Source organism: Danaus plexippus, chromosome Z, assembly GCF_018135715.1.
Source record: "Danaus plexippus chromosome Z, MEX_DaPlex, whole genome shotgun sequence".
NCBI lineage: Eukaryota > Metazoa > Arthropoda > Insecta > Lepidoptera > Nymphalidae > Danaus > Danaus plexippus.
The window spans coordinates 10,831,323-10,855,037 of NC_083559.1; the positions used below are offsets into that span (position 1 = coordinate 10,831,323).

At 31.3% G+C, this 23,715-nt stretch overlaps 4 protein-coding genes across 18 annotated transcripts; all 4 read right to left on the minus strand.

Annotated features, from left to right (window-relative positions):
• Positions 1–380: 380 nt before the first annotated feature.
• Positions 381–10,702, minus strand: LOC133319963 (required for meiotic nuclear division protein 1 homolog). 6 transcript variants are annotated; one of them, XM_061526366.1, is made up of 11 exons: positions 10,220–10,693; positions 9,918–10,073; positions 9,502–9,579; positions 9,322–9,405; positions 8,560–9,196; positions 8,239–8,410; positions 8,041–8,099; positions 7,755–7,857; positions 1,600–1,685; positions 1,112–1,224; positions 381–783 (listed from the first exon to the last, which is right to left on the minus strand). In XM_061526366.1, the coding sequence occupies exons 6-11, from the start codon at positions 8,355–8,357 to the stop codon at positions 661–663; spliced, it is 603 nt and encodes a 200-aa protein (XP_061382350.1). In that variant the 5' UTR covers positions 8,358–8,410; positions 8,560–9,196; positions 9,322–9,405; positions 9,502–9,579; positions 9,918–10,073; positions 10,220–10,693; the 3' UTR covers positions 381–660. The 6 variants fall into 6 exon arrangements, 3 of the variants coding, with proteins under 3 accessions (XP_061382350.1, XP_061382349.1, XP_061382348.1); XM_061526365.1 differs by having other exon boundaries at positions 8,239–8,436; XR_009753429.1 differs by lacking the exons at positions 381–783; positions 1,112–1,224; positions 1,600–1,685; positions 8,041–8,099 and adding an exon at positions 6,751–7,285 and having other exon boundaries at positions 8,337–8,436; positions 10,220–10,450; positions 10,550–10,702.
• Positions 10,703–11,171: 469 nt separating this feature from the next.
• Positions 11,172–14,815, minus strand: LOC133319929 (uncharacterized). Of its 2 annotated transcripts, none has more exons than XM_061526246.1 (7): positions 14,674–14,815; positions 14,352–14,550; positions 14,154–14,212; positions 13,868–13,970; positions 12,393–12,478; positions 11,904–12,016; positions 11,172–11,575 (listed from the first exon to the last, which is right to left on the minus strand). In XM_061526246.1, the coding sequence occupies exons 2-7, from the start codon at positions 14,522–14,524 to the stop codon at positions 11,420–11,422; spliced, it is 690 nt and encodes a 229-aa protein (XP_061382230.1). In that variant the 5' UTR covers positions 14,525–14,550; positions 14,674–14,815; the 3' UTR covers positions 11,172–11,419. The 2 variants fall into 2 exon arrangements, with proteins under 2 accessions (XP_061382230.1, XP_061382231.1); XM_061526247.1 differs by having other exon boundaries at positions 14,352–14,524; positions 14,674–14,809.
• Positions 14,708–16,817, minus strand: LOC133319928 (required for meiotic nuclear division protein 1 homolog). Of its 6 annotated transcripts, XM_061526242.1 has the most exons (6): positions 16,665–16,817; positions 16,335–16,565; positions 16,033–16,188; positions 15,617–15,694; positions 15,436–15,519; positions 15,179–15,310 (listed from the first exon to the last, which is right to left on the minus strand). In XM_061526242.1, the coding sequence occupies exons 1-6, from the start codon at positions 16,703–16,705 to the stop codon at positions 15,184–15,186; spliced, it is 717 nt and encodes a 238-aa protein (XP_061382226.1). In that variant the 5' UTR covers positions 16,706–16,817; the 3' UTR covers positions 15,179–15,183. The 6 variants fall into 6 exon arrangements, with proteins under 6 accessions (XP_061382228.1, XP_061382225.1, XP_061382227.1 ...); XM_061526244.1 differs by lacking the exon at positions 15,179–15,310 and adding an exon at positions 14,708–14,844 and having other exon boundaries at positions 16,335–16,813; XM_061526241.1 differs by having other exon boundaries at positions 15,111–15,232; positions 16,335–16,813.
• Positions 16,818–17,286: 469 nt separating this feature from the next.
• LOC116777120 (uncharacterized) lies at positions 17,287–23,182 on the minus strand. Of its 4 annotated transcripts, none has more exons than XM_061526311.1 (12): positions 22,713–23,182; positions 22,522–22,632; positions 22,320–22,393; positions 21,904–21,960; positions 21,560–21,622; positions 20,789–20,959; positions 20,467–20,639; positions 20,269–20,327; positions 19,983–20,085; positions 18,508–18,593; positions 18,019–18,131; positions 17,287–17,690 (listed from the first exon to the last, which is right to left on the minus strand). In XM_061526311.1, exons 1-12 carry the CDS (start codon positions 22,798–22,800, stop codon positions 17,535–17,537), a joined length of 1,254 nt encoding a protein of 417 aa, XP_061382295.1. In that variant the 5' UTR covers positions 22,801–23,182; the 3' UTR covers positions 17,287–17,534. The 4 variants fall into 4 exon arrangements, with proteins under 4 accessions (XP_061382295.1, XP_061382296.1, XP_032526382.2 ...); XM_061526312.1 differs by having other exon boundaries at positions 21,904–21,963; positions 22,549–22,632; positions 22,713–23,181; XM_032670491.2 differs by having other exon boundaries at positions 21,904–21,963; positions 22,713–23,181.
• Positions 23,183–23,715: the final 533 nt, after the last annotated feature.

Genomic DNA, 23,715 nt, shown 5'->3' on the forward strand with positions numbered 1-23,715 from the left:
AAAGTTTATCCAATTTTAATATTTGCATTTTTCACGTTATAATAGGTCCAAAAATATATTGGATAGTGGCAATAAAATCTAGGATTTTCGTTACCACAAATGATTATAACTGTTTTTCTTTTAAAACTATTTTAAAAAGCATATTTTTATTTATTTGATGATAGTTTTATATAACAGTATTTTTTAATATTACATAAGTTATGGTTTCCTAACATTTTACAATTAACTTTACAAAAATATATTTTTATGTTTGAAACTTGTATAAAAAGACGCTTTTTGTAATTTGGACTTTGTCTTATAAAACAACATTGATATTAACGCTAACCGCTTTATAAATCGTTCTTCCATATCTTTAAGAAAAAAAAATTAAACACAAATAATAAATAATAATAATTTATTAATTATACTTGATACAATTACATTTACATAATATTCACATAAGATTAAATTCGACGTCTTATTGACAATTTTATAATTTCGCTCCGTGAGAAAAATCCGGAGACATTTCGTTAATAGTGCGCCGAATTAGTGGACATAAAGAGTAATTAATTACGAGATCAAACGATATCGATAACACCATAAGTATATACTTAGTAGTCAGTACATAACTTGATATTATACTGGACATCTAACTGACTATGACAGTCGAATCCTTCTCCATCAGAAGAGTCTTAAGTCTCTCCGCCATCTCCGGGCCGAGTTTTTTAACACGTCTCCCTGAGAGTATCGTCCGGGGCGCGTTGATAGAAGCAATCGACTTAAAACCCGTCGGGTGAAAAGAGCCTGCAAGAAATATCACTATTAAAGCCTAGGTTTGTACACTGAATTAATTATGAAATATGACTAAAACCAAGAATAATTTGTTTATATTTATGTGATTATAAATTTGAAAGTAAAAATGCTCGTCTTAACATTTATAAACTATTTAATCGTTAAGTGTAAACAAGCATCTTTCTAGTAATAAGTGCTGTATTAAGTCTGTGTATGCCGAATCAAATGTATTTTCAGAACATAAAACTTGAAAAACTACCTCGCTGACAATGTAATTCATCATAATTATTAAAATTTATAGCTATTAGACAAAATAATTGTTAAATTATAGCAATGACACCTCGTATAAGCTCCTTAGTGATTTGTATTTGGCACACACAGCTCTAGCAGATTCCAAACTTGTAAGAGGCAGGACTGATACCATCTGCTGCCATAGACGAGCAAGACCAACACCTGGAACATATGATAACTATTGATTTATAATATACACAAGTATATATTAAGATATTGAATTTGAAGAAGTCTTATATTTGCTGGTTTGACATTTTTGTTTACAAACTTCTTATACAAAAAAAAACATTACACTCTTTGTGGTTCCAAACCATTTAATAAATTTGGTTGAAATACTGATAGTAATCTGAGAATTTGTGTCTCATCATAAAGTATTGTTAAATAAATATTTGTTTTCCCTTTAAAATATAATATTTGACCATATATTGTTATTTATATATAGTTTTTAAAGCAACCCTTTAATGTCCCAAAAAGTCATTTTTCCAATCAACTTTACATATTACCTAATATAATTATATTCAATTGAATATAACATACCATCATCATCAACCGGAACACATCTCCTGTTAAATTCCTTCATAAAGAACTCTGCATTCTCACTAATAGCATTCATAGGCTCATATCTAAAAGCAATGAAATATAACTCCTTACTCAATACAATTTACAAAGTTAAAATTTATTTGAATAAAGAATAATCAAAATACCTGTTAAAATTTAACCATACATTTTTAAATGTGTGAAGATATTTTTTCTCAGATTAAAATAATATATTAATTAGAGCAAGAGCCCACGACCCTGAGTATTACCCCGACCCTAAGTATTTCATAAAAGTTGAAAGTTTCTCTGTACATGTATCCTGTAGAGGCTTACCTGTAGTTCTTAAACTATCAGCGATTATAAAGGTATCTAAAAAAGAACCTTACTCTCCTCAAAGTATCAAGCTCAACTTTCTTATAATTTCTTCGGGATAAATTTACAAATCTCGGAATCCATCGTCGAACACTTATGACCTTTGCTTCCTCTTGCCAATCACCTGGCAAAACTTTAATAAGTTATAATTATACTGTCGTTATACTAAATGCTGATATTATATATGTCGGAGCGCCGAGCCCATTAGGGTCTTGTGAACCACTCATATTGCAATCCAATGACTAACACTTCAATACACTTTGCAATAACTTTATTTCACTTGTCACTATTTGATTAACACCACGAAAGTAATTTACTATTATAGAATAGCAATTATGAATTTGAGCCACGTGGATTGGCGAGTGTGCGTCCAACACCGTGTCCAAGTGAACACTGCCCTTACAATGCGACTGCTCCCATTTATATACCTTGGTGACTGCTACGAAGTTGGCGCCACTAGCAACCCCACTCGACAATCTAACTGACGTTAGCGTCGGCTCTTAGCAAAATTAAAATAAATTGAGTGTCTTTTTAAAATTACATTTGTAATATTTATCAACTAAATATAATCACATAAATAAACGAACACATTTAAATATAAACAAAAGAAATATAATCAAATAATTTTCTTAAAATGAGGTAGTTATATGATATTTTCTTGATACGCCGTCACGGCCATCCTGCAACATCACACGTCCTCGTGTGTCCTAACAGAATCTAAAATCAAATAAAGAAATTTGATATTTGGTTACGCTCGGCTATTCTGACAGAAACCATCATAAACCTTTTAAAGACTGTCAACATCTTACTATTGATATCTTTGACAAGATATCAATCACACAGATTTTTGACAAGAGATCAATCACACAGATTTTTGACAAGATATATACCACACAGATCTTTGTCAAGATATTAATCACACAGATCTTTGACAAGATATATACCACACAGATCTTTGTCAAGATATTAATCACACAGATCTTTGACAAGATATAAACCACACAGATCTTTGTCAAGATATTATTCACACAGATCTTTGACAAGATATAAACCACACAGATCTTTGTCAAGATATTAATCACACAGATCTTTGACAAGATATAAACCACACAGATCTTTGTCAAGATATTATTCACACAGATCTTTGACAAGATATAAACCACACAGATCTTTGTCAAGATATTAATCACACAGATCTTTGACAAGATATATACCACACAGATCTTTGTCAAGATATTATTCACACAGATCTTTGACAAGATATTAATCACACAGATCTTTATTTCTAATAATTAAAGAAAGTATAGAATTTTACCACAAAACATAAAAGTCAATTACATACTTTTGCCGTCACCGGCGCATCCAATAAGATTAGGATCTAATTCGAGTGGAACATAAAACTCGGGCAAGGCTCGTAAGCGATCATGGGCATATTTATATGTTCGATTAGAATCTAAATCTTTCAGGAGATACCTGTCACCGCTTAGAAGTTGAGCTATCAGGTAAGGACCTTTAAATTTGGGGTCTAATTTGGTTTGATTGCGTTTATGGTTTTCTAAGAGGACGTAAACATCTACTTTAAAATGTTTAATTTTAACTTTTGTCTTATCAAACTTTACTTTATCAGTATTAACGTGAGTCAGTATTGATTGGGCCGCCCGCTCTCTTACCAAAGGTAAATCTACAGAATCATTTCTATCACTGTTTGGAATCATTAAATTTAATGGACGCGCCGTTTTCCCTATCAACACTTCTAATGGACTATATCAACACTTCTAATGGACTATATCAACACTTCTAATGGACTAGACTTGGTCACATGACAGAAAGTACAATTTAAAGCTATTTGGACTTCGGGAAGGGCATCTTACCAGGACTTATGGTTTTGAGTTTCAATTGAAGTAAGCATATTCTTAAGAGTACTCAATACTCTTTCTACTTGCCCATTGGAACGACTCGTACCTGTGGCTATTAAATGAAGTTTAATACAGTGCGAATCACAAACTTCTTTGAAGTCTTTGCTGGCAAAGCACCTACCCTGATCGGCAATAAAACAACTGGGAGCTCCAAGTAAAGAAACGCTGTATTTTAATGCCTATATAGCATTAGGAGAATCAATTTTTTGGCATGATAAAGGATCGTATATTTTGTGAAAGCGTCTATTAAGACGAAAACATACTCTTTCAAGTCATTTTTACCCGTCAATTTTCCAGTTGCATCTATGTGTGTAGTATGTCACGGACATGCAACCTTTGGGATGGTATGCAATTCAGCTTGGATTTTGCCAGAATGACATTTAGATGATTAGCAAGTTATACAATTATCCACAAATTTCCTGACATATTTATTCATATGAGGAAACCAGTAATGACAGAATACCTTTTCTAAAGTTTTTTTTTTTTTTTCAACCTAAATGCATTAGACTTTCATGTATGTTATTTATTACTGCCAACTGAAAATCACGAGGTACCATTGGTAGCCAGAAACTGCGATTGTTTCTTTCTATGCAAAACCCCGTGCCTCATCTCGTACGTTTTTGCTATATCCTTATCTAGGGAATTGTTGTTAAGTTTTGAAATTAAATCAAGTATTTCCGAATCTTTTTGTTGTTCCGCATTAACCAGTTTTCCGAAATTTCAGTAAAATTTATTTGTTTCTGATTAATTTTTGTTGTAATTTTATTGGGAATAATATTACGCGATAAAAGATCTACATGCTCCATTTTTTTTTTTTTTTTTTTTTACCTGGTCGATATTCTATATCGAAATCAAAGATTTGAAGTAAGCACCACCAACGGTGCACACGTGGTGTAAGGTCCATTTTTGTCTTAGAAGCTTTAATTGCATTACAATCTGTAACTACTAAAAATTTTCGATTCTGTAAGTAATGTTTGGGATGTTTAATGGCCTTAACAACTGCTAACGTTTCTAATTCGTAAGAATGATATTTTGATTCACATAGAGAAGTTCTTTTGCTGTAATATTCAATGACATGAGGTTTGTTATAATTTTTTTGTATACGTATAGCCCCATAACCCTCAACACTAGCGTCTGTATGTAATTCGATCGGAAAATTAGGGTCAAAAATAGTCAATATAGGTCTTTTGGTTAAATGGTAATGATTCTCTGACGTATTTCCTCTAGTTGAGGATTCCAATCAATAACTCCCTTTTAGATGTAATCCTGTAAAGTGTGGCTATTATTTGAGAAAATCCTGGGATAAATTGCCGGAAATAAGAAGCTAACCCTATAAATTGACGAAGATGAGTAGCAGTTTTTGGTGGAGGTAATTGAGTAAGAACAAAAATCTTACGAGGATTTGGTCTTATTTGACCAGAAGAAACGTGATATTCAAGGTAATCAACTTCTGTTTTTCAAGAAGGCACATTATTTGAGATTAAATGAAAATCCTGCTTTGGTCAGAGTGTCTATGACTAATTTAAGTCTCTCAATACCTTGTCCAATTGTGACAGACGGGATAATGATGTCATAAATGTAGCAAACTGCAAAAGATTCAGAAAATTCACCAAGGGTTTTATTAATAGCGCGTTGTTAAACAGATGGTGCATTTCGAAGGCCAAAGGCATAGTGTCATATTCATACTGCCCATCTGGTGTTACAAATGCAGTACGCTCAATAGACTCGGGATGAATAGGAATTTAAAGTAATTAGCACCAACCAAATGTTGTATTTGATCTCCAATTAGGGGCAATAGGTATCTATCATAAACTGTATTAATATGAAGTTCACTATAATCAACGCAGAGTCTATCAGTACCATCCTTTTCTTGCCTAGTAACACAGGATTAAAACGGAAAACAACTTATGACACATATTACACACACACACATATGACCCGTATGACACCGGCATTGAGATCACGAATATTATCCCTAATAACTATTCGTTCATCTATGCTTAATCTTAAACAGTGCGACTTTAGTTTTATTAATAACTAGCCGTTCAGGTGATATTTCAACTGTAAAACCTAAAGTGACAAGATCCCGTCCTACTAAAATATCATTTTAAAGTGACTGATCAGGAACAACGTGAAACAATAACTCAATGTTGTGGTTTTGAATCAATAACGTTGACAAAATTTGTAAATGACACACTAAACTTTTCTTACCTATATCTTTCAAAAGCGACAGTATTATGAGATCGTTTACCAGAAAAAAATGTTTGCTACGCTTTCTCATATTAGCACAGATATTAGCACTGAGCACCGGAATCAAAAAATAAATAAAAAGGAAATTTACAAATCTCGGAATCCATCGTCGAACACTTATGACCTTTGCTTCCTCTTGCCAATCACCTGGCAAAACTTTAATAAGTTATAATTATACTGTCGTTATACTAAATGCTGATATTATATATGTCGGAGCGCCGAGCCCATTAGGGTCTTGTGAACCACTCATATTGCAATCCAATGACTAACACTTCAATACACTTTGCAATAACTTTATTTCACTTGTCACTATTTGATTAACACCACGAAAGTAATTTACTATTATAGAATAGCAATTATGAATTTGAGCCACGTGGATTGGCGAGTGTGCGTCCAACACCGTGTCCAAGTGAACACTGCCCTTACAATGCGACTGCTCCCATTTATATACCTTGGTGACTGCTACGAAGTTGGCGCCACTAGCAACCCCACTCGACAATCTAACTGACGTTAGCGTCGGCTCTTAGCAAAATTAAAATAAATTGAGTGTCTTTTTAAAATTACATTTGTAATATTTATCAACTAAATATAATCACATAAATAAACGAACACATTTAAATATAAACAAAAGAAATATAATCAAATAATTTTCTTAAAATGAGGTAGTTATATGATATTTTCTTGATACGCCGTCATATATATTACCAAGATACCAATAAGAATAGATTTTTCAAATAAACATTATTCCAAATGGTACATATATAATTTGCTAGCAGAAGTTGCTCCAGTACCTGCAGGTGGTAAGTTGCTACCGTCAAAATTTCACAATTTCTTTCGGTCAAAAGCTTCTTCCTCGGAGACTGTTGTTCGCATCAATGACAATTATATTGGGGACATTGTAAACATTGTATATAAATATCTGAATAATATTGAAAATGTTTTGCTGATGATTGAAATTTTCAATAAATTCGCTGTTGCCGAAGTTCTTGAAAGTTTCCCGGTACTCGAACATTTTTTTAAAGAACCAAGATTAAAATCATAACTTATGAATATACTAAGACGAAGCGCTCTTTCTCACTCGCACCCGGTTACACAGTTGTTACATCGCACTCGCACTCGCACTTACAGCAGACTTTAGACGTATCTATCTATAAAATAATAATTATTAAGGTAACATATTTTTATAGGTCTTCAAATAAGATTTGTAACATGCTCTTATACTATAAAGGAAGTAAATTATTATTAATTAAAGTTTTATGGTATCTGGTAGGGGGTAGCAACCGTCATAAGTGTCCCAATAACGTTGAAGACATTACTAAAGTTATCTTGAAGAAAATGTAAAAAAATCAGCTTTATAATGAGAGTATGGTCCTATTTTAGAGACCTTTATCACCTATTACCTGTCCAAGTAACCACAATCCAGACTCTTTAGTCGCTAATAGTTCTTACCTGTACAGGAGACATGTACAGAGACAGTTTCAACTATTATAAAATACTGAGGGTCTGGCCACCGTAGGCTCTTGGGCTAGATGTGTTTAAGAAGTGCATTGAATTTAACTTTAAATTATATAATTCATAACAGAAATGTTTGTAAAATAGAATCCATGACCTACTCACTTGTAAAGAGATGTAAATCCCTTATTGAACTTGAGTACTGTCATCACCAACTCACTTGGTTCATCAATAATGATAGCATCACAATTGGTGCTGATTATTAAATCTGCAATTTGGAAAAACGACATTTTGTATTCATTTTGAAACATTTAAATGTCAGAATAATAATCATGTATCAAAAATAAAAGACAAAATCGCAAAGCGAAAATATGGTGTTAGTAAAATTTATCTCTTCCTAAGAATTTACTTTAATTACATGATTTCTTTTAGCCAGATAACAAATTTGTACCTCCTATGGCTGTCTCAATATCAAAGCCTTTTACTACAGGATACCTTTTGCAAGCAGTTCTGGAATATTTTAAATATAGTTAAATAGACAAATAAACCCACAAAATTAAAAATGATGAAGAAACATGAAATTTGATTTATAATCTCATGAAATGCTTGTGACAAAAACATGAAACATGTATATGAAAATGGTATTTACCTAAAATATTCTTTATATCCAAACAATACAAGGGTTAGTTTACAGCAGGCAATAGCTTCTATATTCTTGATGTGATTGACCAACACTTTATCTCTCACCCGCGGCACCGCATCCACCATCTCACAGATATACAGTCCATGGGGACAGCGGACCTCGGGGGAGTCAGCTCCATCTGAGGGGTTTAGCACATGATGTCTCCTGGTGAAATATACTCAAGAGTTAATGTAGACCATAAAACCAAAGTTCAAACCATTACAAACTTGATTTCAGTTGGCTAAATCTATTTACAGTCACACAACACACGAAATGTGATATCCTCACCTTTCCTTGTGCACTAACAAGTGTACTCTCCTCTGCCTTGCTCCACAGCAGAAGCCCGGTCCCTTCTAGAAACGAGTCGGGTCGCACGTTAATACCCGCAGCCTCCGCCTCACCGTCCAGACTGGCCAGATACCATTTGCCCTTGAGCTGCGGATCTATATCAACGAAGAGCTGTCAAAGATGTTATAAAATTTATTATCTTGACCAATATTAAAATAATACATTGATTTCTCTTCATTTAATAAACAAGTGGTATAACCACAATACCATTATTCTGCATAATTTTTAAACTATTTCTTTATTGACAGTTTGATATTCATTAGCAATTATTCATAATAGTCCTTGGAAGCTATTAAAGTAATGTTATTACCTAAACGCAAAACTACATTCTTGTTAGTTGTATATAGGGTTGATATGATAAGTTGTGAGATGTTTACTTATGTATAGGAGGAAGTGGATTCTTTGATTGCTTGGTGAAACATACTTCAGACGTCCCAAGTATAGCATATCTTAAGCCTGCAGCTCTCGGGAGGTGAAGGTCGCAAAATAAACAATAAAGCTATTGGACAAAAATAAAGGAACAACAAGAGGTCTTATCTCTTCAATTATTTCAACTTGACCATGAACCTGTAACAAACTGTCTTAAAACTCAAAAAGGTTCATGTGTATTTAAATTTTCATTTACTTATTTTAATATGGGAAAATATCTCATTTACAATAATGGGATTTAATAATCTATATATTTATATATATATATTTTACCTGAAAGTATATCTCTCCAGCGAGTTATCCGAGTTTGGAACAAGGACGAAACAATTAGATGATTCATGTAGAGAACATCTTTTGCTGAAAAAAAAAGTATATAAGAATAATTATTCTGTATTCCCTTAATTTATTATATAAGAAACATTAATCATCTATAAAATAATAGAAATGGCTTACACATTTACTTGGTACTCATATTTCATCACTTCTCTTTCCTTGTTGACTACTTCGTTTGGGTAGCTCCCCATTTCAAATCTATAAAACAGGCAAATATAATGTATGTATGTAATTACCAAAATTTGTTTGCAGGATTCGTCCTTCTTTTAAGCTAGTCATTAAATGTGTTAATTTGCTACCTACATATTTCATACAGCATTGAAGTTTTTCAGAAATGGAACACATGACTTTTTTTGTTTAGAATGAATAGGATAAAATGAAGTCTCATTTTAATACATCAGTTTTTTATTTCACAATGAATACAAAAATGAGGTGACGCATGCAATATAACAAAACATACATTTGTTTTTCTCCTTTGCTCTTCACTTTTATATGTTGTATTTAAAATTTTATTGTTGAGGCATTAATATACTTACGGCCTGACAAAATCTAGAACATTATTAGCTTCAAGTTCTGTACAATTCCAAAATACGACAGCACCTTCGCGGAAGAATATGATCTCACGCGGTTCATGTCCAATAGAATAAACAGCATGGGCGACCACCACATCACCTAGATCTTGGGATTTTAAACTGAAAATATAATATGTTTGTCTTTATGTTCCCTAAACTAAAATTTAACAGCATTTCAATGGCTCTTTAAGCTATATTTTTAAATACAGACCAGTTACTACATTACGTCATACTTTTAAAATATAGTGTGATTAAAGAAAACTCACGTTTCTGGTTCATATAACTTCTGATTAACCAGTCCTTCTCTTAAAGCTTTCAAATCGTAATTATTTGCTGTGGCGTATGCTAAAGTTAAATAATGGCCTTCTTTGTGCGACACATCTTCGAGTAATGTTTTTTTGTGGACAGTTTTCTTTTTCAATGGCAAACTTGTATTGTCCAAAGCCATAGACGTTGGTAGTATCGTGTCATTAGAATAGCTTCGAGAAACTTGTTGTCTAATGCGAAAAATATCATTTTTATTGAAAAGAAATTTATTTATCACTGGTACAGAATCGCCAAATGTATTACAAATAACTGTTCTAGCAGATATACACCTCAAAGACGACGTAAAAATTTTAGTTATCAACACACTCATACCGAAATTTAATTATTGTCAAAAAGTCATTAATATTTTAAATGATTTCCTACTTATCAGTTTAGGTTATAGTTGGATCGCAAATGTACCTATTTTTATTTTGAAATTTGACAAGAAGTTGACATAGACAACATATCCATTTCCACAGAGTATCTACATAAATGACTTCATAAATTCTGATTATTTTGTTTTATAGCATAAAAGTTTATCCAATTTTAATATTTGCATTTTTCACGTTATAATAGGTCCAAAAATATATTTGGATAGTGGCAATAAAATCTAGGATTTTTCGTTACCACAAATGATTATAACTGTTTTTCTTTTAAAACTATTTTAAAAAGCATATTTTTATTTATTTGATGATAGTTTTATATAACAGTATTTTTTAATATTACATAAGTTATGGTTTCCTAACATTTTACAATTAACTTTACAAAAATATATTTTTATGTTTGAAACTTGTATAAAAAGACGCTTTTTGTAATTTGGACTTTGTCTTATAAAACAACATTGATATTAACGCTAACCGCTTTATAAATCGTTCTTCCATATCTTTAAGAAAAAAAATTAAACACAAATAATAAATAATAATAATTTATTAATTATACTTGATACAATTACATTTACATAATATTCACATAAGATTAAATTCGACGTCTTATTGACAATTTTATAATTTTGCTCCGTGAGAAAAATCCGGAGACATTTCGTTAATAGTGCGCCGAATTAGTGGACATAAAGAGTAATTAATTACGAGATCAAACGGTATCGATAACACCATAAGTATATACTTAGTAGTTAGTACATAACTTGATATTATACTGGACATCTATCTGACTATGACGGTCGGATCCTTCTCCATCAGAAGAGTCTTAAGTCTCTCCGCCATCTCCGGGCCGAGTTTTTTAACACGTCTCCCTGAGAGTATCGTCCGGGGCGCGTCGATAGAAGCAATCGATTTAAAACCCTTCGGAGTGAAAAGAGCCTGCAAGAAATATCACTATTAAAGCCTAGGTTTGTACACTGAGTTAATTATGAAATATGACTAAAACCAAGAATAATTTGTTTATATTTATGTGATTATAAATTTGAAAGTAAAAATGCTCGTCTTAACATTTATAAACTATTTAATTGTTAAGTGTAAACAAGCATCTTTCTAGTAATAAGTGCTGTATTAAGTCTGTGTATGCCGAATCAAATGTATTTTCAGAACATAAAACTTGAAAAACTACCTCGCTGACAATGTAATTCATCATAATTATTAAAATTTATAGCTATTAAACAAAATAATTGTTAAATTATAGCAATGACACCTCGTATAAGCTCCTTAGTGATTTGTATTTGGCACACACAGCTCTAGCAGATTCCAAACTTGTAAGAGGCAGGACTGATACCATCTGCTGCCATAGACGAGCAAGACCAACACCTGGAACATATGATAACTATTGATTTATAATATACACAAGTATATATTAAGATATTGAATTTGAAGAAGTCTTATATTTGCTGGTTTGACATTTTTGTTTACAAACTTCTTATACAAAAAAAAAACATTACACTCTTTGTGGTTCCAAACCATTTAATAAATTTGGTTGAAATACTGATAGTAATCTGAGAATTTGTGTCTCATCATAAAGTATTGTTAAATAAATATTTGTTTTCCCTTTAAAATATAATATTTGACCATATATAGTTATTTATATATAGTTTTTAAAGCAACCCTTTAATGTCCCAAAAAGTCATTTTTCCAATCAACTTTACATATTACCTAATATAATTATATTCAATTGAATATAACATACCATCATCATCAACCGGAACACATCTCCTGTTAAATTCCTTCATAAAGAACTCTGCATTCTCACTAATAGCATTCATAGGCTCATATCTAAAAGCAATGAAATATAACTCCTTACTCAATACAATTTACAAAGTTAAAATTTATTTGAATAAAGAAAAATCAAAATACCTGTTAAAATTTAACCATACATTTTTAAATGTGTGAAGATATTTTTTCTCAGATTAAAATAATATATTAATTAGAGCAAGAGCCCACGACCCTGAGTATTACCCCGACCCTAAGTATTTCATAAAAGTTGAAAGTTTCTCTGTACATGTATCCTGTAGAGGCTTACCTGTAGTTCTTAAACTATCAGCGATTATAAAGGTATCTAAAAAAGAACCTTACTCTCCTCAAAGTATCAAGCTCAACTTTCTTATAATTTCTTCGGGATAAATTTACAAATCTCGGAATCCATCGTCGAACACTTATGACCTTTGCTTCCTCTTGCCAATCACCTGGCAAAACTTTAATAAGTTATAATTATACTGTCGTTATACTAAATGCTGATATTATATATATTACCAAGATACCAATAAGAATAGATTTTTCAAATAAACATTATTCCAAATGGTACATATATAATTTGCTAGCAGAAGTTGCTCCAGTACCTGCAGGTGGTAAGTTGCTACCGTCAAAATTTCACAATTTCTTTCGGTCAAAAGCTTCTTCCTCGGAGACTGTTGTTCGCATCAATGACAATTATATTGGGGACATTGTAAACATTGTATATAAATATCTGAATAATATTGAAAATGTTTTGCTGATGATTGAAATTTTCAATAAATTCGCTGTTGCCGAAGTTCTTGAAAGTTTCCCGGTACTCGAACATTTTTTTAAAGAACCAAGATTAAAATCATAACTTATGAATATACTAAGACGAAGCGCTCTTTCTCACTCGCACCCGGTTACACAGTTGTTACATCGCACTCGCACTCGCACTTACAGCAGACTTTAGACGTATCTATCTATAAAATAATAATTATTAAGGTAACATATTTTTATAGGTCTTCAAATAAGATTTGTAACATGCTCTTATACTATAAAGGAAGTAAATTATTATTAATTAAAGTTTTATGGTATCTGGTAGGGGGTAGCAACCGTCATAAGTGTCCCAATAACGTTGAAGACATTACTAAAGTTATCTTGAAGAAAATGTAAAAAAATCAGCTTTATAATGAGAGTATGGTCCTATTTTAGAGACCTTTATCACCTATTACCTGTCCAAGTAACCACAATCCAGACTCTTTAGTCGCTAATAGTTCTTACCTGTACAGGAGACATGTACAGAGACAGTTTCAACTATTATAAAATACTGAGGGTCTGGCCACCGTAGGCTCTTGGGCTAGATGTGTTTAAGAAGTGCATTGAATTTAACTTTAAATTATATAATTCATAACAGAAATGTTTGTAAAATAGAATCCATGACCTACTCACTTGTAAAGAGATGTAAATCCCTTATTGAACTTGAGTACTGTCATCACCAACTCACTTGGTTCATCAATAATGATAGCATCACAATTGGTGCTGATTATTAAATCTGCAATTTGGAAAAACGACATTTTGTATTCATTTTGAAACATTTAAATGTCAGAATAATAATCATGTATCAAAAATAAAAGACAAAATCGCAAAGCGAAAATATGGTGTTAGTAAAATTTATCTCTTCCTAAGAATTTACTTTAATTACATGATTTCTTTTAGCCAGATAACAAATTTGTACCTCCTATGGCTGTCTCAATATCAAAGCCTTTTACTACAGGATACCTTTTGCAAGCAGTTCTGGAATATTTTAAATATAGTTAAATAGACAAATAAACCCACAAAATTAACAATGATGAAGAAACATGAAATTTGATTTATAATCTCATGAAATGCTTGTGACAAAAACATGAAACATGTATATGAAAATGGTATTTACCTAAAATATTCTTTATATCCAAACAATACAAGGGTTAGTTTACAGCAGGCAATAGCTTCTATATTCTTGATGTGATTGACCAACACTTTATCTCTCACCCGCGGCACCGCATCCACCATCTCACAGATATACAGTCCATGGGGACAGCGGACCTCGGGGGGAGTCAGCTCCATCTGAGGGGTTTAGCACATGATGTCTCCTGGTGAAATATACTCAAGAGTTAATGTAGACCATAAAACCAAAGTTCAAACCATTACAAACTTGATTTCAGTTGGCTAAATCTATTTACAGTCACACAACACACGAAATGTGATATCCTCACCTTTCCTTGTGCACTAACAAGTGTACTCTCCTCTGCCTTGCTCCACAGCAGAAGCCCGGTCCCTTCTAGAAACGAGTCGGGTCGCACGTTAATACCCGCAGCCTCCGCCTCACCGTCCAGACTGGCCAGATACCATTTGCCCTTGAGCTGCGGATCTATATCAACGAAGAGCTGTCAAAGATGTTATAAAATTTATTATCTTGACCAATATTAAAATAATACATTGATTTCTCTTCATTTAATAAACAAGTGGTATAACCACAATACCATTATTCTGCATAATTTTTAAACTATTTCTTTATTGACAGTTTGATATTCATTAGCAATTATTCATAATAGTCCTTGGAAGCTATTAAAGTAATGTTATTACCTAAACGCAAAACTACATTCTTGTTAGTTGTATATAGGGTTGATATGATAAGTTGTGAGATGTTTACTTATGTATAGGAGGAAGTGGATTCTTTGATTGCTTGGTGAAACATACTTCAGACGTCCCAAGTATAGCATATCTTAAGCCTGCAGCTCTCGGGAGGTGAAGGTCGCAAAATAAACAATAAAGCTATTGGACAAAAATAAAGGAACAACAAGAGGTCTTATCTCTTCAATTATTTCAACTTGACCATGAACCTGTAACAAACTGTCTTAAAACTCAAAAAGGTTCATGTGTATTTAAATTTTCATTTACTTATTTTAATATGGGAAAATATCTCATTTACAATAATGGGATTTAATAATCTATATATTTATATATATATATTTTACCTGAAAGTATATCTCTCCAGCGAGTTATCCGAGTTTGGAACAAGGACGAAACAATTAGATGATTCATGTAGAGAACATCTTTTGCTGAAAAAAAAAAGTATATAAGAATAATTATTCTGTATTCCCTTAATTTATTATATAAGAAACATTAATCATCTATAAAATAATAGAAATGGCTTACACATTTACTTGGTACTCATATTTCATCACTTCTCTTTCCTTGTTGACTACTTCGTTTGGGTAGCTCCCCATTTCAAATCTATAAAACAGGCAAATATAATGTATGTATGTAATTACCAAAATTTGTTTGCAGGATTCGTCCTTCTTTTAAGCTAGTCATTAAATGTGTTAATTTGCTACCTACATATTTCATACAGCATTGAAGTTTTTCAGAAATGGAACACATGACTTTTTTTGTTTAGAATGAATAGGATAAAATGAAGTCTCATTTTAATACATCAGTTTTTTATTTCACAATGAATACAAAAATGAGGTGACGCATGCAATATAACAAAACATACATTTGTTTTTCTCCTTTGCTCTTCACTTTTATATGTTGTATTTAAAATTTTATTGTTGAGGCATTAATATACTTACGGCCTGACAAAATCTAGAACATTATTAGCTTCAAGTTCTGTACAATTCCAAAATACGACAGCACCTTCGCGGAAGAATATGATCTCACGCGGTTCATGTCCAATAGAATAAACAGCATGGGCGACCACCACATCACCTAGATCTTGGGATTTTAAACTGAAAATATAATATGTTTGTCTTTATGTTCCCTAAACTAAAATTTAACAGCATTTCAATGGCTCTTTAAGCTATATTTTTAAATACAGACCAGTTACTACATTACGTCATACTTTTAAAATATAGTGTGATTAAAGAAAACTCACGTTTCTGGTTCATATAACTTCTGATTAACCAGTCCTTCTCTTAAAGCTTTCAAATCGTAATTATTTGCTGTGGCGTATGCTAAAGTTAAATAATGGCCTTCTTTGTGCGACACATCTTCGAGTAATGTTTTTTTGTGGACAGTTTTCTTTTTCAATGGCAAACTTGTATTGTCCAAAGCCATAGACGTTGGTAGTATCGTGTCATTAGAATAGCTTCGAGAAACTTGTTGTCTAATGCGAAAAATATCATTTTTATTGAAAAGAAATTTATTTATCACTGGTACAGAATCGCCAAATGTATTACAAATAACTGTTCTAGCAGATATACACCTCAAAGACGACGTAAAAATTTTAGTTATCAACACACTCATACCGAAATTTAATTATTGTCAAAAAGTCATTAATATTTTAAATGATTTCCTACTTATCAGTTTAGGTTATAGTTGGATCGCAAATGTACCTATTTTTATTTTGAAATTTGACAAGAAGTTGACATAGACAACATATCCATTTCCACAGAGTATCTACATAAATGACTTCATAAATTCTGATTATTTTGTTTTATAGCATAAAAGTTTATCCAATTTTAATATTTGCATTTTTCACGTTATAATAGGTCCAAAAATATATTTGGATAGTGGCAATAAAATCTAGGATTTTTCGTTACCACAAATGATTATAACTGTTTTTCTTTTAAAACTATTTTAAAAAGCATATTTTTATTTATTTGATGATAGTTTTATATAACAGTATTTTTTAATATTACATAAGTTATGGTTTCCTAACATTTTACAATTAACTTTACAAAAATATATTTTTATGTTTGAAACTTGTATAAAAAGACGCTTTTTGTAATTTGGACTTTGTCTTATAAAACAACATTGATATTAACGCTAACCGCTTTATAAATCGTTCTTCCATATCTTTAAGAAAAAAAATTAAACACAAATAATAAATAATAATAATTTATTAATTATACTTGATACAATTACATTTACATAATATTCACATAAGATTAAATTCGACGTCTTATTGACAATTTTATAATTTTGCTCCGTGAGAAAAATCCGGAGACATTTCGTTAATAGTGCGCCGAATTAGTGGACATAAAGAGTAATTAATTACGAGATCAAACGGTATCGATAACACCATAAGTATATACTTAGTAGTTAGTACATAACTTGATATTATACTGGACATCTATCTGACTATGACGGTCGGATCCTTCTCCATCAGAAGAGTCTTAAGTCTCTCCGCCATCTCCGGGCCGAGTTTTTTAACACGTCTCCCTGAGAGTATCGTCCGGGGCGCGTCGATAGAAGCAATCGATTTAAAACCCTTCGGAGTGAAAAGAGCCTGCAAGAAATATCACTATTAAAGCCTAGGTTTGTACACTGAGTTAATTATGAAATATGACTAAAACCAAGAATAATTTGTTTATATTTATGTGATTATAAATTTGAAAGTAAAAATGCTCGTCTTAACATTTATAAACTATTTAATTGTTAAGTGTAAACAAGCATCTTTCTAGTAATAAGTGCTGTATTAAGTCTGTGTATGCCGAATCAAATGTATTTTCAGAACATAAAACTTGAAAAACTACCTCGCTGACAATGTAATTCATCATAATTATTAAAATTTATAGCTATTAAACAAAATAATTGTTAAATTATAGCAATGACACCTCGTATAAGCTCCTTAGTGATTTGTATTTGGCACACACAGCTCTAGCAGATTCCAAACTTGTAAGAGGCAGGACTGATACCATCTGCTGCCATAGACGAGCAAGACCAACACCTGGAACATATGATAACTATTGATTTATAATATACACAAGTATATATTAAGATATTGAATTTGAAGAAGTCTTATATTTGCTGGTTTGACATTTTTGTTTACAAACTTCTTATACAAAAAAAAAACATTACACTCTTTGTGGTTCCAAACCATTTAATAAATTTGGTTGAAATACTGATAGTAATCTGAGAATTTGTGTCTCATCATAAAGTATTGTTAAATAAATATTTGTTTTCCCTTTAAAATATAATATTTGACCATATATTGTTATTTATATATAGTTTTTAAAGCAACCCTTTAATGTCCCAAAAAGTCATTTTTCCAATCAACTTTACATATTACCTAATATAATTATATTCAATTGAATATAACATACCATCATCATCAACCGGAACACATCTCCTGTTAAATTCGTTCATAAAGAACTCTGCATTCTCACTAATAGCATTCATAGGCTCATATCTAAAAGCAATGAAATATAACTCCTTACTCAATACAATTTACAAAGTTAAAATTTATTTGAATAAAGAAAAATCAAAATACCTGTTAAAATTTAACCATACATTTTTAAATGTGTGAAGATATTTTTTCTCAGATTAAAATAATATATTAATTAGAGCAAGAGCCCACGACCCTGAGTATTACCCCGACCCTAAGTATTTCATAAAAGTTGAAAGTTTCTCTGTACATGTATCCTGTAGAGGCTTACCTGTAGTTCTTAAACTATCAGCGATTATAAAGGTATCTAAAAAAGAACCTTACTCTCCTCAAAGTATCAAGCTCAACTTTCTTATAATTTCTTCGGGATAAATTTACAAATCTCGGAATCCATCGTCGAACACTTATGACCTTTGCTTCCTCTTGCCAATCACCTGGCAAAACTTTAATAAGTTATAATTATACTGTCGTTATACTAAATGCTGATATTATATATATTACCAAGATACCAATAAGAATAGATTTTTCAAATAAACATTATTCCAAATGGTACATATATAATTTGCTAGCAGAAGTTGCTCCAGTACCTGCAGGTGGTAAGTTGCTACCGTCAAAATTTCACAATTTCTTTCGGTCAAAAGCTTCTTCCTCGGAGACTGTTGTTCGCATCAATGACAATTATATTGGGGACATTGTAAACATTGTATATAAATATCTGAATAATATTGAAAATGTTTTGCTGATGATTGAAATTTTCAATAAATTCGCTGTTGCCGAAGTTCTTGAAAGTTTCCCGGTACTCGAACATTTTTTTAAAGAACCAAGATTAAAATCATAACTTATGAATATACTAAGACGAAGCGCTCTTTCTCACTCGCACCCGGTTACACAGTTGTTACATCGCACTCGCACTCGCACTTACAGCAGACTTTAGACGTATCTATCTATAAAATAATAATTATTAAGGTAACATATTTTTATAGGTCTTCAAATAAGATTTGTAACATGCTCTTATACTATAAAGGAAGTAAATTATTATTAATTAAAGTTTTATGGTATCTGGTAGGGGGTAGCAACCGTCATAAGTGTCCCAATAACGTTGAAGACATTACTAAAGTTATCTTGAAGAAAATGTAAAAAAATCAGCTTTATAATGAGAGTATGGTCCTATTTTAGAGACCTTTATCACCTATTACCTGTCCAAGTAACCACAATCCAGACTCTTTAGTCGCTAATAGTTCTTACCTGTACAGGAGACATGTACAGAGACAGTTTCAACTATTATAAAATACTGAGGGTCTGGCCACCGTAGGCTCTTGGGCTAGATGTGTTTAAGAAGTGCATTGAATTTAACTTTAAATTATATAATTCATAACAGAAATGTTTGTAAAATAGAATCCATGACCTACTCACTTGTAAAGAGATGTAAATCCCTTATTGAACTTGAGTACTGTCATCACCAACTCACTTGGTTCATCAATAATGATAGCATCACAATTGGTGCTGATTATTAAATCTGCAATTTGGAAAAACGACATTTTGTATTCATTTTGAAACATTTAAATGTCAGAATAATAATCATGTATCAAAAATAAAAGACAAAATCGCAAAGCGAAAATATGGTGTTAGTAAAATTTATCTCTTCCTAAGAATTTACTTTAATTACATGATTTCTTTTAGCCAGATAACAAATTTGTACCTCCTATGGCTGTCTCAATATCAAAGCCTTTTACTACAGGATACCTTTTGCAAGCAGTTCTGGAATATTTTAAATATAGTTAAATAGACAAATAAACCCACAAAATTAACAATGATGAAGAAACATGAAATTTGATTTATAATCTCATGAAATGCTTGTGACAAAAACATGAAACATGTATATGAAAATGGTATTTACCTAAAATATTCTTTATATCCAAACAATACAAGGGTTAGTTTACAGCAGGCAATAGCTTCTATATTCTTGATGTGATTGACCAACACTTTATCTCTCACCCGCGGCACCGCATCCACCATCTCACAGATATACAGTCCATGGGGACAGCGGACCTCGGGGGGAGTCAGCTCCATCTGAGGGGTTTAGCACATGATGTCTCCTGGTGAAATATACTCAAGAGTTAATGTAGACCATAAAACCAAAGTTCAAACCATTACAAACTTGATTTCAGTTGGCTAAATCTATTTACAGTCACACAACACACGAAATGTGATATCCTCACCTTTCCTTGTGCACTAACAAGTGTACTCTCCTCTGCCTTGCTCCACAGCAGAAGCCCGGTCCCTTCTAGAAACGAGTCGGGTCGCACGTTAATACCCGCAGCCTCCGCCTCACCGTCCAGACTGGCCAGATACCATTTGCCCTTGAGCTGCGGATCTATATCAACGAAGAGCTGTCAAAGATGTTATAAAATTTATTATCTTGACCAATATTAAAATAATACATTGATTTCTCTTCATTTAATAAACAAGTGGTATAACCACAATACCATTATTCTGCATAATTTTTAAACTATTTCTTTATTGACAGTTTGATATTCATTAGCAATTATTCATAATAGTCCTTGGAAGCTATTAAAGTAATGTTATTACCTAAACGCAAAACTACATTCTTGTTAGTTGTATATAGGGTTGATATGATAAGTTGTGAGATGTTTACTTATGTATAGGAGGAAGTGGATTCTTTGATTGCTTGGTGAAACATACTTCAGACGTCCCAAGTATAGCATATCTTAAGCCTGCAGCTCTCGGGAGGTGAAGGTCGCAAAATAAACAATAAAGCTATTGGACAAAAATAAAGGAACAACAAGAGGTCTTATCTCTTCAATTATTAAAACTTGACCATGAACATGTAACAAACTGTCTTAAAACTCAAAAAAGTTCATGTGTATTTAAATTTTCATTTACTAATAATATAATAATAAAGCGATGTAAAGAAAATGACATTAATACCTTTTTACTATATTCATAACAATTAATTCTGTGTTTCATACCTTCAACGGTCCCTTCCTCAGTTTGAGCTCCTTGATCACCAGAAATTTATTGATATGTGCATCCTAAGAACAAATAGATCTGCTTTAGCTCTTTTTACTTACAATTATTATTAAAATGCATACATGTATTAAAGAAAAACATAAAAAATATGTGAGATCTGAATTTAAGAAAGATAAACATTAATAATGGTGAAGATAATAAAAGGCTGTGCATCCTACCAATGACAAACAGATCACAATCAAGACTTATTATATGTATTAATTCAGTATTAAACAATTTTTTTTAAATTATTGATAAATGCTATTGATTTATCATTGTATCAAATAACTATGATTCAACTCACCTCTGCAGAGTTTTCTTCCTCTTTAATAGGTTGAACAGTTTCTACTTCTGTTTTGGGCTGCTAAAATATAGTGAATATTCATGTAGTGAGATCTAAGATTTTCGCGAGTATTCATTTAAATGAAACTAGTATTATTCGGATTCACTACACGGATTTTATTATTTAAAAACTACATAATCCCGACGTTTCGGTTACTTTGCAGCAACCAGTTTTTAAATAATAAAATCCGCATAGTAAATCCGAATAATACTAGTTTCATTTAAATATTCATGTAGGTTTTTTAATTTCATTTACTTTAGAAGATCTTTATTTCTTAATCAAATATTACATATATATATATACATATAATATAATGAAATAGCAATAAAAAATTTACAAACTGTTAAATTATTTTTAAATATCTCATTCTCACTTACAGGTTTTGGATGTTTGGGTTTTTTCTTTATAAGTGAAATTGGAAGAAGTGGAGGTATGGGTTTTTTTGTATGCCCTGAAATGAAGTGAGAATGGTATAAGATTAAGAATATTGATTAATTAGACTGCAAATACCATAATTCATATATTATTATTAATATTAAGTTAAGGTTATAGCTATCAAATCAGTGTTTGTAGTCTCACCTCCATAGATCGAAAGAGGTCGTTTACTTGAACGGAGTACTCGACTTGTAAACTCTTCTTTCTTGGCAAGTTTTGGTGGTTCTGGTTCTGGATCTGAATCTGAGTCGATGACTAAACAAGAATAAATAATTTATTTTATGATTCTAACTGATAAAAATAAGAAAATAAGGTTTAAATAAAATAATATTCACCTATAACTTCTGGCATACACTTTGAAGTAGAGGGCCTAGAAAACAAGTTCGGTGGCGGCGCAATATAAATTTCCTCATCTGAAGACATTTTTGAGTTACTTGTTCTTCCTTCCAAAGTTTAAAATTAATTTAGATATCACTCTATTAAGCAACTTGTTACACCTTCTATAAAATAACGATAGTTTCAATTCAAATAGATAATAATAAACACTTTGTGCCTTAAACACTATTTAAATTTGACATTGACTTTACCAATACAGATTAGTAATTCGAAATGAAAATACCTATATAGTAATTTAATAAAAACAAACATATGAATATTATAAAAAATCCTATAAATTCCGATAGCCTTTGACATTAATTTTTTATTTCTAGTAACGAAAAATATCTAAATTAATTTCGGAAGAAATATGGAGTTACCAAATAACAATTCAAAAACCTTTTTATTTTTTATCACATTATATTGATTTTTTTTAAATAAGTCTTAATAATCTTATTTACTTTTATTAAAAAGTCTTAACCCTTTAATTCATCGATTTCTTATTTTGAGAAGTACAATAAATTATTATTAAAATAAATAGTTATATTTATTTTTATAATAATTTATTGTACTTCTCAATTATAAATTTAATTACAGAAGTAACAGAAAACAATCAACCCTTCTTAAGCCTGAACTTCAAATACAAATATTACTAATACTAAAAGCAAATGTCGAGCGTACGGTTGTCGCTGGAGTATTGATTTCTCATAAATCCCTCATATAAATCATGGTGTGTCCTAGACAACGACTCTGAAGACTGTAAATGACCTCTGCTTGTTTGTATAAATAAAGATAAACCTTTAAAACATGTTTCTCGCGATTTATTAGAGAAAATATTCAATAACAATAAAATTTCATCATTATACAAAAAATAACTTTATTTACTTTTAAAGATTTAATTTTAATTGATGACATAGTTTTAATGAAATTTTATGGCATTATTACTTAATTTTTTAAGAGATA

Coding starts and splice junctions, on each gene's coding strand:
- LOC133319963 (XM_061526364.1), bottom strand. CDS start 10,590: ATGAGTGTGTTGATAACTAAAATTTTTACGTCGTCTTTGAGGTGTATA. Junction 9,406..9,501: donor TATGAGTACCAAGTAAATGT/GTAAGCCATTTC, acceptor TTTTTTTTTCAG/CAAAAGATGTTCTCTACATG. Junction 9,197..9,321: donor CTGGAGAGATATACTTTCAG/GTAAAATATATA, acceptor GTTTTAAGACAG/TTTGTTACAGGTTCATGGTC.
- LOC133319929 (XM_061526246.1), bottom strand. CDS start 14,524: ATGGAGCTGACTCCCCCCGAGGTCCGCTGTCCCCATGGACTGTATATC. Junction 13,971..14,153: donor TATTGAGACAGCCATAGGAG/GTACAAATTTGT, acceptor TCCAAATTGCAG/ATTTAATAATCAGCACCAAT. Junction 12,479..13,867: donor GGATTTACATCTCTTTACAA/GTGAGTAGGTCA, acceptor CATTGCTTTTAG/ATATGAGCCTATGAATGCTA.
- LOC133319928 (XM_061526240.1), bottom strand. CDS start 16,705: ATGAGTGTGTTGATAACTAAAATTTTTACGTCGTCTTTGAGGTGTATA. Junction 16,189..16,334: donor AAGTTATATGAACCAGAAAC/GTGAGTTTTCTT, acceptor TTATATTTTCAG/TTTAAAATCCCAAGATCTAG. Junction 15,520..15,616: donor TATGAGTACCAAGTAAATGT/GTAAGCCATTTC, acceptor TTTTTTTTTCAG/CAAAAGATGTTCTCTACATG.
- LOC116777120 (XM_032670491.2), bottom strand. CDS start 22,800: ATGTCTTCAGATGAGGAAATTTATATTGCGCCGCCACCGAACTTGTTT. Junction 18,594..19,982: donor GGATTTACATCTCTTTACAA/GTGAGTAGGTCA, acceptor CATTGCTTTTAG/ATATGAGCCTATGAATGCTA. Junction 17,691..18,018: donor CACTAAGGAGCTTATACGAG/GTGTCATTGCTA, acceptor TATTTCTTGCAG/GCTCTTTTCACTCCGAAGGG.